Below are 13,806 nucleotides of genomic sequence, written 5' to 3' on the forward strand. Positions count from 1 at the left end.
TATGGGAAAATAAAGAATTCAGACCGTTGCCAAAATGATTAAAAAACAGACACAAAATATGTTTGGAAAAAAAAAAAATCAAATACGAGTGAAGCAATGACATTATCTGAATAGAATAGAATAGAATAGACCTTTATTATTGTGGTACATTGAATAAACTTCAGATAATCTATGAGGTATTTTGATTATGCAAAACTGATCAATTTGCATCAATTCCAACAGTTATTCATTCCCTTGTCAATGGGCTTATATCCCTACTCGAAGGCACTGGAGCCTGAACAGACTAATGATGACCAAATGAAGCTACTGTAATGTATTTTTCAAAAAATCATACCAGGCATACCAGGCCAAGAGTACATGAGATTCTATGGGGCCATTTACTTTCCCATTTATTTGTCTCGTAAATCCGCATATTACTAAATAGTTCTCTCATCCTGTTTTGTTTTCTAGGATAATATCGAAGATTAAATCAACTCCTTTAGTGTGGCCAGTCTTGATAATAATAATGATGATGATGATGATAATAATAATAAAGCTGTATTATTGTCAGTGTTATTAGTGTCTTCTGCTGAAGTTTCATCAGTTAGGGGGATGAAGATGCTCTATGCTCTGATTTAACTCAAGTTACATGAGTTAGTAGTTAGAAAGATGTTCTATAACCTGGATGTTAGTGGAAGACAGATGCTCTATAATCTGAATGGTATCTGAAGTTGCATCTGCTGGGAAGAAGATGCTCTATAATTTGAATGTTGACCTGGATTTATTTCCATTTATCATGCTGATAACTCATATTTTATGCAGACTTTACATCACACACCATCCCCTTCCTCTTTCTCGTCCTCCTTTTAGCCGCGAGAAGTTAATGACGTCATATGTCTATCTCTCTGGATAGTACAGATTTACAACAAAAACATATTTATATATTTTATAACACCTGCATAAACATCATCACAACACACTTCGGGTGTATTTTGGGAGTCTGGCGGGATTAAATGAAGTTATTGATTTAAGAAAACGAGGAAGGAGAGAGCCGTTAGTGATGGGGTTACGTCACTTCCGGGATATAAACGGAGCAAAGATGACAGCTGGTTTGTTTTCATCAACATCTGAGATCCAAAGTGAACATTAGAGGTAGGTACAAAGACCCCCGTCTGCTATCCCCACAGTGCCCCGGCCTCTCTCGGCTCTCCGCTGTCAGCGGAACCCCGGGTCTTTTTGTCCCAGCCGTCGGTGATCCATGTCGGGTTCCATGGAGCTGCTGTGATGGAAAAAGCCAGACTCCGTTCAAAGATGGGTCAATTTTGAGTTGCATGTGCTTTTTATGTCACATTTCCACCTCGACAACCTTCATTTAGGGCTTTAATGGAGGCACTATGATTCAAGAGTCGTATCGGCGTTAGTTTCTTTAAAGAAATAGATAAAACAACACTGAATAATCAAAGTTTTATCAGGCCAATGTCAAAAGCATCGTGCATAAAATAGATGTCACTCGCTGACACACGATAGAGAGAAAGGTTCATAGAAAAGTTGTAATATTGCATTAATTATGTTAACTTTGTCGAAACAAAATTAGCTTAGTCCCGAATCCAGTTGTGTTATTGTTTTACATATATTAATGAGTACATTTAAAGAAAAACGCATTTCACTCTAATTAATCTGCACCTTAATTCTATCATGCAGTCTGTTGATTGATACCTAAATGGGTTTTATTGTGCACTTCTATGTATTTTTATTAATCAGTAGTTAAGCAACATATCAGCGGAAATCAAAATGATTTAACAGCTGTTACTGCACTATAAAATAAACTTTTAATGATCGTAGACATTAATTCTTTACATTCAGCCTGTGTTCTGTCGTTGTTGTTTTCTTTATTAAATTTTTTTTTAGATTTGACCAGAACTTTTCAAAACATACCTCCCTCTTGACAGGATTCCTCCAATTAGACTTTAGTTCTTTAATCCTCATTTGAACTCTTGGAAGTAGCATTTTTACTCTTTATTAAACAACACCTGCATGATTTACTCCTAATACAACCTGACATGGACTCTTTAGAAATGACCAGGACTTTCTCTACTAAACTTCATCTCAATAAACTACACCTGGAATAAAACATTTATTTCAAGTTTTTCTTTTAGCGCTTGATCTTATATCATACAAGTACAGCCAGAGGTTGTTTTTTTTTTTTGTTTTTTTTTATTTACATCCAGATTTTTTACATGTTAAAATCAACCCATAATATTTTAAATAAACATGATTTTCTTTTTTTTTTTTTTACCTCAGGAACACATCAGATACAAACAGTGAACTAGACCAAGCTCATTTGAAGTGCATGTGGACTTTTTAAATTGAATCCAGACACTTTAACAGGCCCTTTAAAGAAATAATATCTGAAAAGTGTTTCCTGTTACAGTAAAATGATTTTTACCTTTGCCAACAAAAGGTTATGTTTTTGTCTGTATTTATTTATTTAATGGTTTGTTTGTAGTATGTTACCAACTTTTTTGCAAAAACTATTACCTGAATTGTTTGAAATCTTTGGGGATGATTTGTCATCATCCAAGGACCAATCTATTAGATTTTGAGATGTTAACGGCGAACTGCTTCCGAATAAATCCCCAAAACAAATGTGGCGTTGGCGAAGGCATGTTTTTGTGTCACTGTGTTGTTGTGGTTTTTTAACTTTTTTACTTTGAGGTGATGGCGTTGTAATGACCTTGTCTGGAAGTTGTCCAGCTCCAACCACCGGGAAGCAATCCAATTGTGCTTTTATGCTCTTCTGACACATAAAAGCACAAAGTGAACTTTGACCTTGTTTGCTCCCCAGTGTCATGCGGTGAAGGGCCTTCCCCTCGATCCCTCCCTCCTCTGCCTCATCCGGAGTCCGTCTGAAGAGGGATCTGCTCTATTCTTCTTCTTTTTCCGTCTCTTCTGACGTCCACCAGAGCCCAGCCTGCCACTCTGGAGTAAGACCGTACTGATCAATGCTGCAGGACACAAATGGTTTTATCTCGTACTTTGATAATGAGAATAGTTGTGGTATTTAGTTGCAGGTGTGTTGAAGTGGATACAGAGTGAACGGGGGTCTCTTTTCCAGGCCGTCCGCACAGAAAGAGAAGAAGGCAGTGAGCGGCGGCGGTGACACCAGGAGAGACGTCTCCTCGGGTAAGACCGGTTTAAAAATAGGTCATGCTCCTCCCTGTTATGACACCAGGACACACACGTCTGATTTGAATTGTCTCTTATGGGTTAAAACATTTTTTTTTAATTCCCTCTGAGGAGTAACAACTGCCTTTCATAAGTGATCAGTTGTTGTTGTTTTTTGCAGCCCCATTTTTTTGGGCCACAGATGATACTGTAACAGGAACCTTTTTGTTTTTATTTTTTCATTTCAGCTAAACCACTACATAATTGATGCTTCCCCTTCCTCCTGCAGACTCCACAGCGAGGCTCAGCCCAACCTGCACTTTAAAGCAGAGGCTCGTCATTTTAATTATAGTGATTTAAGTGATGTGTTAGGTCAGGAGTGTGTTCTGTTTGTCGGCTACTTTTCCAGAGTTTCACCGATGAAGAGCCGAGAACACTTCTGGGTTCTTCCAACAGGATGTCTAACATTTAGTTACTCAGAAAGAAATTACATTACCAGATGGGGTAGAAGTGGGAAGCAAGTATGTGTTTATTACAAAGGAACTAATATCCGAAGTATCACTGGATCATTTTTCTGTAAAGTAAAAGATCTTCCAGTACTAAGTGTTGGAGATTCGTGTTTGTTTTGGCTGCAGCGACAGAGAAAAGAGAAGCAATCATATCATTGCAGCAAGAACACAACTGCAGAGATGTTACACTATTTTTGTGATTTATATTTATATTTTTATTGATATATTGGCAGGAAGCCCGAACCCCTTTTTTCAATCAATCAATGAAACTTTGCATCTGTGTTTTTTTTTAAAGAGTTAAGATAAAAATACATACTTTTTCTTCAAAATGTATTTTATTTATTTAGATTGCCACATAAACAAGCTACCATGATGCATGCAATATTTTGTCTCTCCTATCTTCCCAGGAACATATAGTATACAGACGGATTTTCAGAGTAACAACAAACTATACACATCATTGGAAAGTACAACTCTTTCCAGACATAGGCTACTCTATCTCAGGATATAATATTTTTTACCCTGAACATGTTATTTTTGTTTCATGAAGTTTTTCTGCTCTGCTGCAAAACTTAAACAAGGCCATTTTCATTGAGCTGCTGGTACTATAGCGCCCACTACTGGGCTATACCCATATATTGTGCTTAGAGAAGGTCACCTGAACTATATATATATATATATATATATATACAGCTAAAGAAATTTTACTTCATCCTCTGTTAAGAGGGAATGCCAAGATCATGGGATTTACAGTATTTTCAATATTGTGAAAACGTAAAAAATTGACACTTCAATTGAACTGCTGTTGCTATGGCAACCACTCCTGGGCCATACCCATATATTTTGCTTAGAGAAGGACACTTGTACTACATATACAGTTCATAGAATTTGACTTCATCCTGTGATTAGAGGGAATGCCAGCATCAGTGTGATTTTTTTATTTAGCTCAAGCTGTCATTTATCTTATTGCTTAATATGCAGTGTTTTTCAGTAACATTCTTGTAGAGTGACTTGACACAACATCTCGTGGTGCACAGAGGTGCTACAAATTTGGATTGGTTGTTACCAGTAGTTATCTTGGTAAAATGTGTAAATACTTCCAAGACAAATAAACTGAACTACGTAACGTGTAATACGTAGAATAGAATCATTTGATTCCTAATATTCCAGTAATATTCTGCAGAATTCCATAACACTCAGCCAATTTAAAGCAAATGGTCAAAACTCTGAACGCACTTTAGAGCACATATACTGTCATACCAAACAGAGTTGAAGGTTTTTAACAATTAATTAAATGTCAACCAAGAAATGAATTGATGATCTAATCATTGTTTAAAAATGAATAAAGGATTCGGTGCTGATCCCATTTGGCTCAGCTGTGTAAAGATCTAAACTCAGTGGTGTGCAACGAGAGTGTGAATGCGCCTGGATGAGTGCAGTGGTTCGCACCTCATTGATTTTTAGCTTCCTCTCTGTGTGGAGAGGATGCATGTTTTACCCTGTGCATGTGTTGGTTTTTCTCTAACGACTCTGGTCCCAAACAGAAACATGAAGAATGTGAATCTAATAGGCGATTCTAAATGTCCTGTATGTGTTAATTGTGAGTGTTTGCCCCGTGATGGACTGATGAGATTTCTGGAGCGTATTTTTTTCCTCCCCCTCCCAGTGTTGGAATAAAGCAGTAGAGATTATGGTTGTGTTGACACGGCTACATGCTGCACTGGTCTTAGAACATTTTGAACACACTGCCGGTATTTGCTGTGAAAGTGTGTTTGCCTGCTGAAGGGGAAGCTGCTCAGCGAGAAGGAGCCATGGAGCCACCGGAGAACCAAGATGGCCGCTCCTTCATGGAGGTGATCAACGAAAAGTACAGCCCGGAGAACTTCCCATACCGCAGGGGGCCTGGAGTGGTTGTAGTGCCCACTGTTGGTCCACAGGGTTCTCCCATGAAAGGTGAGCCGGAAAGTCCTTTGAGGCGCCGTTTACAGGACATCTCGAGACAAAATGCACCGTTTTTGCATTTTCCATCTTATTTTTTTTCTCGAAGTTTATCAACCCTCGTTGTGTCATTCTTTTCTGGAAACCAACATCGAAAACATTTTGTGGATTTGTTCATTTTTCTGTTTAGCATCGCACACAAACCTTTGGTAGTTGTGGCTCAATCTGCTGTGTGTGGTATCTTAGAGTTGATAGTCTGAGTTTGACTCACGATGAGTGTGAGGTGATGGTTCTCCTTCATTAAGATTTATATAATGTGTCTTGTCCAGATGATGATGAAGTAGCTTCATTCAGTCTGAAGGGCGACATATGTTATCCACCCCGCGATATGAATGGATCATCAGACGTCAGATCGCATTCCTCATTAAATTTCACTCAAGTTTGATGATGTGACTCTTAAATAAAAGGTTTTCCTTCCCGATTAGAGAATAAATTAGAGATAGAAATACAGATATCAGCCAGTTTCCTGACAAACACATTCACTGTGTTCATGCCTCTTGCTATCAATATATTTTCCTTCCAGTCTGTTTAATGAAGTTAATACTTGTCCGCCGACAGACCGTCTGAACCTGCCCAGCATCTTGGTGTTGAATAACTGTGGGATCAGCCGGGCCGGGGACCAGGCGGGGATCGCCGCCTTCTGCTCGCATGTCATGGAGCTGGATCTCTCCCACAACAAGCTGCACGACTGGCATGAGGTGCTGTCTCTAGGTCCATTACATCAGGCTCTTCTCATTGGGGAAGAAAAAAAAAAAAAAGAAAATAAGCCAGTTGATCTTTTGTATGTTTTGGTTTTCGTCGTCAGCAAATCCAATGAAAGTTTCAAAATCAACAAAGATGTGATCCTAGCAAGTACACTTTCGAGGAAAAGTATGTGAACGCTCTGAAATGCCACTGCTTTCTGCATGAATTGGGTTTGAAATTTGAATATTATTATCGGAGTCACAGCTTCAGACAAACGCCATTACAATCCAACAGTTCTAACTTTTCATGCATCCATTGAACACGCATGCAGTTTACCAGCAGGGAGTCGTGTGCCGGTCATTTTGAATTGGCAAGCGTTTAAACCTGTGACAAATACTCACGTAACCCTAACCCAGTAACCAAATGTTTACGAATGAGATTGCTGAGGATCCACTAACACAGGGGTGTCAAACATAAGGCACGTGGAACAAATCTGGCCCGCAAGAGGCTCCAATCCAGCCCACTGCCAAACCACCGAGAAAATGTAAAGAATTTCAAAGAAAACTGATGTTTTTTTGTTTGTTTTTTAAGGAATTTCTTCAGAGTAGTGAAAACAACACAACACTGATACCCGAGTTGAAATATCTGTGATGTTGTATTCGCGTTAGCATTAGCTCCAAATCCAGAGTTTGTAAATACATGCATAATGCATCAGCTATAGTAAAAGTTTCAGTATTTTGACACCAGAAGGTTCCATTAGAATTGGTTCTGTGTTAAGATTGTTGTCTGTTTCAGTCATAATTATTTGGTTTTTGTTAGAATATTGACATTGTCATCATGTATATTGTGCACCACTGCAAATAACAAAAAACATCAATTTAAAGGTAATTATGGCAGTACTTCACCAGTCTGGCTCACTCGTGATGAAATCAGGTTTTATTTGGGTCTGAACTAAAATGTATTTTACTCCCTGCACTAACCTATCAGTTAAAGTACCATTACAGATTTGTCACTATTCTGTCTTCCACAATAGTAGATCAGTTGTCTAGTTTTCAAAAGACAAAATCCACAACGCAACAAAAATGTTTCCGTTCTCATTTTTCAGATCAGTAAAATTGTGGCCAACATTCCAAATCTGGATTTCCTCAACTTGAGCTCCAACCCCCTGGCGGGGGGGGCCCTTGAGCCGCGGTCCGCCGAGGCCTTTTCCCGGGTCCGACGCCTCGTCCTTAACAACACTCAAGTGTCCTGGGCTAACGTGCTGCTGCTCGCTCAGGAGATACCTGAGTAAGGCCAAGACTTATCGTAAACTGAGACTCAGCAGAGGACCCAGTGATGGTTGGCTGTATTAGCCTGATTCTTTAATGTTCAGTCTGCTCTCTCCGGTTCTCCTGCAGGCTGGAGGAGTTGTTCCTGTGCCTTAATGAGTACAGTAGCGTGAGTGCCTCCAGCGTGGCCTGTCCCACCCTGCGCCTGCTCCACATCACCGACAACAGCCTCCAGGACTGGGCTGAAGTGCGCAAGTTCGGCTCCCTCTTCCCCAGTCTTGACACTCTAGTTATGGCCAACAACAACTTGGCCTCCATTCAGGACGACAAAGACATCCTCCGTCGTCTCTTCCCCAACCTACGCAGCATCAACCTGCACAACTCAGGTAAGCAGAGCAATCTACTCTGAGTTACTATCGGCCTGATAACGGCTGATAAAATTAGCACATGTAAAGATGTGACTGTATCCTGAAAGCTCTGTGCTATTTGTGGAGCCGGATCCCGTCCACCCCAGACTGCATCTCTGGATTTGTTTCTATTTTAAGGGACTATCGGTGTCGAGTCTATTTTTAGAGTTGTTTTCAAGGCAGAAAGGATTAAAATGATATCCAAAGATGAGCGCGCACAGACTTCGTTTCAGTTTCATTTGTCTTATCTTCTACACTACAGGCACAACCAAAAAAAACAAACAGATTTTCATCCTCCAATGAGAAAAGACTCTCTGAGGTTGGGGATTGAACTGCAAACTTTAGCACTGGCAGGACGACGGCGTTACCAAATGAGCCGCCCCAAACAGGCATTTGATACCAAGTTAGGAAAATAGATAGTGAAGAAATACTGATTCGATACAAGTTCTTTGTAAAAAATGGGAAGAGAAATGAGTTTCAATTGTTTCCCTTTCAAATGAAAAGTTTGAGAAACTCTGTTGTCTCTTATTGTTCGTCTGAGGTCCAAATGTGGTCAGAGCCTTCATCTGTAGCCACCTCAGAAAGATCTTCAGCTACAGCGGCATCACTAAACACACATTAAGGAACTATTTATGCCAACTATGAAAGAGATATTCCTAATTAATATAGTAACCTCTAACTATAATTTAATTTTTTATTTTTTTTAAACGCTGATGATTGATCCAAAAATGAATAGATGATATCAATATTTTGGTATCTTTCTGATACTGGCTCCAGATGGACGAGGCTTACAGTGGCTGAAGGGAGACGTGGCAGTCCGCCGTAGAGAGGAAATAACTTGATGCTGCCAGGCTGAAAATGATTCTGCTGCAAGAAGTGAGCTCACAGTCATTAGCTGGAAATGACAGGGACCCAAAATAAAATTATTAAAATGACGTCATGTAAACACGTTCATCTGATTAGATCAAGCAGCTCATCAGAGGAGGTGGTGTAAACCATGTAAACCCCACATCAGAGCCTCTGTCCAAGCTTCGTGCACATGTCTGTTATGTAACTGTGAGGCTTCACAAGACTGAATTCAGAAGCTGACGCTGCTCTCTAAACACACCGTTTTACATTATGAATCTAAACTTTGTAACCTTGCACAGTACTTTCTTTTTAAAAACGATATACAGTTTTCCATATGTGCAGTCAGACAAATAAATGTGTGTAAAATTGATGGAAGCGTTGAAATGAAACTTGTGTGTCGACAGGTCTCAACCGGTGGGAAGACATCGAGAAGCTCAACTTCTTCCCGAAGCTGGAGGAGGTGCGACTGCAGGGCATCCCCTTACTGCAGACGTACACCAACGTAGAGCGACGCAGCCTCATGATCGCACAGTAAGGAGAAACAACCTGGAGCTGAGTACGAATAGCTGGGACGGGCTGGAGGAACATGAAGAACAGACCCTCCCCTGTTCTTCATGTCCTCCATCAAATCAAATCACAAGGTGCTAATAATGATAATAACTGTTGGGCTCTTTTTGCAATAAAGCGGGTGAGTGGAATCTTATTCAAGACTTTATATACAGACATGCAATAGGGCTGGGAAATATATATATATATATATATATATATATGTACATTTATATATGTATGTATATGTATATGTGCAACATATGCTATATAAACCGGAGTGTGTCAACCACATTTTAGCTCAGGGGCCACATACAGCCACATTTTATCTTTAGTGGGCAGGAACAGTAAAATAATGTCATAATAGCCTTTGATTTAAACTTTAAAGTTTTTCATTAAAGAGTACACATGATGAAAATGTCTCTATTTTCACAAAACCAAATAATTACTATTGGAAATGACTACAATCGTCACAAAAATCCAATTTTAATCAAACCTTCTGGACAAAATATAGTTGTGTCCGCTTCTCTTAAGAAACGTGTTTAAAAAAAGCAATGTCTTCTAAACTTTTATTATTTGCTTAGTGGTTTGATGGGCCCGATTGGAGTCTCAATTTGGCAGCGTTTGTCCCACGGGCCTTATGTTTGACACACCTGGAGTAAACTGTGACTTACAACATACTTCTAATGATTTGACAACCCTAACTATTTGATTCCGAGTGGCCACAAAAAGTGAAGGGGTCCCTTTATTACTGAGAAAAATATTAAATTAAGAAAGAACTTAAGGGAGCTTGCCCATTTCCATCGTACTGCTTTCTGTCTACATGCATGTGTAGTTGTATTTCAAAAAAACAAACAAGTAGTGGCCTTGTCAAGTGATAACTTCTTCCCCTTAACTGCAGAACATGTGTCCTTCTCCTCAGGTTGCCCTCGATATCTGTGCTGAATGGCAGCGTGGTGAGTGACTGTGAGAGAGAGGACGCCGAGAGGTTCTTCATCCGTTACCACCTGGACTACCCCGAGGAAGAGCTGCCTTACCGGTACGCTGCTCAGGTCTTTGGCTCCGGCTGAGTGTTGGTCCCATGTTTGTGGATAGTCGCCCTGGTAAACACATCCTTCGCCTCGGTCCCCCTCAGATACCATTCCCTGGTTACAAAGTACGGGAAGCTGGAGCCACTGGCTGAGATCGACCTCCGACCTCGCTGCCGCGCCCAGGTGGAGGTTCACTGTGAGGAGAAAGTAGAACAGGTACGAGGAGCAATTTAAAGTCACAATTCAGAGTACCTTCATTCTTGGTGTCATAGATCCAACAGTGCGCTGCAAACGCTCCCCTGAGATCTATGTTGCGTTCATGTTTGCTGAACTTGAAAGCAGCATTTGGGAAAATCCCATTTGGGAGTAACATCACCTTATAAACCGACACATGAATCAAGACGGTGCTTGTAAAGCAGGGGTGTCAATCTCAGTTTACTTCAGGTGCCACATTTGATCTCAAGTGGGCCGGACCGGTAAATAATAGCATAATACTAATTTATAAGTGTTGATATACATTAAAAATTCCACATTTTATGGAATTATCCTTTTGCAACACAAGACAAACCTGAAATTTGAATGAAAGGTCGGCAAATTCAACAATATCATGCCTCAGTCCACCACGTGCTTTACAATATACAGGTTACGGTGGGTTTTTATTTTATTATTTACATCTTCAAAGGCATGAAACATTTGGCCACATGTAGCTGGAACTCAAAAATATAGCAGGCTAGTTCATATTGTGGTCAGAATAACATCTCAAAATCTAGACATGATCTTTAATGTTCAGATATTTCTACATCAGTGTAATAACCGTGAAGCTAAAGTGGAAATGAAGATAAATGGTCAGATACATGTACTGCAATGAATGTCATGAGTTGTCACATCTGGAAAACGGAATCTCGTAGGCTGGATTGGACTCTGGGCCGTACATTTGACACCCCTGCTGTGAAGTGTCTTTTATACATATGGAAATATTGTTTTTCCATTTTGACAGTGGAAAGTTCCCAGTTGGACAGAACTCTGTTGTTTGTTTCCCAGTAACAAAGTGGAAGCTCTCCCACCTCCTATTTGGACTTGAAACCATCACAAGACTCATTTATCTCTTTTATAATCAGTTATTTTATTTTCAAGCATTAAATCAAGCCTGTAGCTTAGTAGTGCAACTTCGGTGTGTTTTCTTTTGTTGCTTGGAGTTACGTTTTAATTTCAGGAAGTACTTCAGGCTTCTTATATCAAAAATACAAATATGATTCAGTCATACCATGGGGTGGTGGGGTACTGGGTCAGATTGGAGAAGACCTGCATATTTACATTCATTACTTTAAATAGAACTTAAAATCACAGGTCTCGGCATTAATGGCAGCCTGTCAAAATGCTGTTTGTTTGGGAAACGTGAATTTTCTGTTGAGATGCATGCATTCCTTTTCCACCTTATCAATGGGAGAGGAGCTTTTTTTGTCTGGCAGCCACACTACCACACAGTCAACAACCAACTTCAGCACATTTCTTTTTAAATGAATCTGACTAAATAAACACTTGTCTGTTGTTGTTGACAGACTTTTTTTAAGAAAATTCAGAAGGGAACCATGTTTGAATTGCATTCACTAACTTCACCGTTATTTACCTTTGGACTCAACATAAACAGTTGATTTAAGATCGACTCAAGGACAAATTTGAAGTTTAAAGTAACAGAATCTAAACCTGAAAGAAAAGTGTAATTAATTGAAGAAAGTTTGTGTGGTAAGCTAATCAATAACTTTAATTGAATGGACCAGCCATGATGAAACTTCTCCACCGCTGCAAATCAAAAACCCTTTAACACATAAAATGCTTCTTCCAATCTTAGTTTGACCTTTTTGTGAATTCCACTTTGTTTACAACAAATGTTAAAGCTGCAGCTCCCTCCAACAGAGTCTCACTGTTCCCACTGCTATGAAAGTTCTGTTTGAGGTGTATTGTGAAGTTTGAGGCAGACGTTTGCCCCAACCACTAACAACCAGGGTGCAGTTCATGACGTGGAAATCCAACCACTCTGGAGTACTTTACCTTTAGGGAGCTATAATTTCTCCCATCTATCAAAACGGACTCTGCTTGAAATCATTTCCAGTCAGAATGCTGGTATTTCTACGTAAACGTTAGAAACACTCAGGACGTTCAGTAGGCGTGTGAACTGTGCGTCTTTGTGTCAGGTGAACATCCGTTTGGACCAGACGGTCGCCGAGCTGAAGAAGCAGCTGACGACAGTGGTGCAGCTGTCCACCCAGAGGATGAGGATCTACTACATCGACAAGTGCAGCGCCTTCGGCCCGGAGGAGATGAAGTACAACACGCGGGCCCTGCACTCCTACAGCATCCAGGACGGGGACGAGATACTGGTGGTGCCCAAGACCAAGTGAGCGGCTCCGGTCCAGCTGTGGCTCGTCACAGTCAATTGATTAACTGGATTTTTGTTGATTAGGTAACTGAATTTGCAAATTAATCGTAAAAGCCTCCCAAACAGCAGCTACAGCCACTTTTTGTGCGGAGGGATTAAGACGCAAGTGACGTGAGGACCACCATGGAGCCGGGACAGTGGAATATGAGGGGCTGCTGGGAGGCACCGGCAGCCGACCTGGAGGAAATTTAGTGTTTATTTGTTTCAGCTTGGTGTGAGGGGAAACCCCTGGGGCCTATGGACAATGTGTCACACATGCAGAGCAGGTGGGTGGAGCGCCTCGCCGTCAGTCAGCAGCGTCAACCCAGGGGCTCGAGTTGCAGTCTCGGCTCTGCCTCTTAGCACACGGCATGCACCATTGGCACCTGCATAGGCGAGCATCCAACACCGCCCACTTGCCCACTTGTTGCAAAATGCTACCTGATTAGCAGTGGAGTAGTGCTGAGGAGTGTAGAGGAGACCGCCGCTCTCATCTGCACTCCCATCGCAGGCTCAAAACCGCCTTTTCTGAGAGAGAAACTCCTTCCACACTGTTCCATGTGAGGTCCACCATTATTCTCCTTTGTTGTTTACGTTTCTCCCTCATATCTGTGCCTAACTGCCAGAGGTCACACTTTGGCCATTTCCATTTATAGACGGATAGAGAGATATGGGGATTATTTCTAGGACATTGAAGACACAGAAAATCTGTTTAGATTTTTGGAATTTTAAAAATATATCAAGTGAGTATTGATTTTAAACATGCAAATAATAATAACCTAATATAATCAACAGAAGATGAATGAATATATTACGTATTCTCAAAGATATATGTGTATTGTGCTGGATAGAAGAGAAATGACCAAATAGTGGGATTTAAACCCTTTGTAAAACTGTTCCTATAAGTGAGACTCCAACTGCCAAAAGTCTTCAGGTACGCAGTGCCGAGTGAAG

At 40.5% G+C, this 13,806-nt stretch overlaps 1 protein-coding gene across 1 annotated transcript; it reads left to right on the forward strand.

Moving 5' to 3' along the window:
- Positions 1 to 5,437: 5,437 nt before the first annotated feature.
- tbcela (tubulin folding cofactor E-like a) lies at positions 5,438 to 12,835 on the forward strand (the record flags this gene model as incomplete). The annotated part of the gene is made up of 8 exons (XM_080459429.1): positions 5,438 to 5,606; positions 6,210 to 6,349; positions 7,441 to 7,622; positions 7,733 to 7,989; positions 9,264 to 9,390; positions 10,328 to 10,444; positions 10,541 to 10,652; positions 12,629 to 12,835. Exons 1-8 carry the CDS (start codon positions 5,465 to 5,467, stop codon positions 12,833 to 12,835), a joined length of 1,284 nt encoding a protein of 427 aa, XP_080315555.1. The 5' UTR covers positions 5,438 to 5,464.
- Between the last annotated feature and the right edge of the window lie 971 nt (positions 12,836 to 13,806).

The sequence above is a fragment of the Lipophrys pholis genome, assembly GCF_963383615.2.
Source record: "Lipophrys pholis genome assembly, chromosome: 3".
NCBI lineage: Eukaryota > Metazoa > Chordata > Actinopteri > Blenniiformes > Blenniidae > Lipophrys > Lipophrys pholis.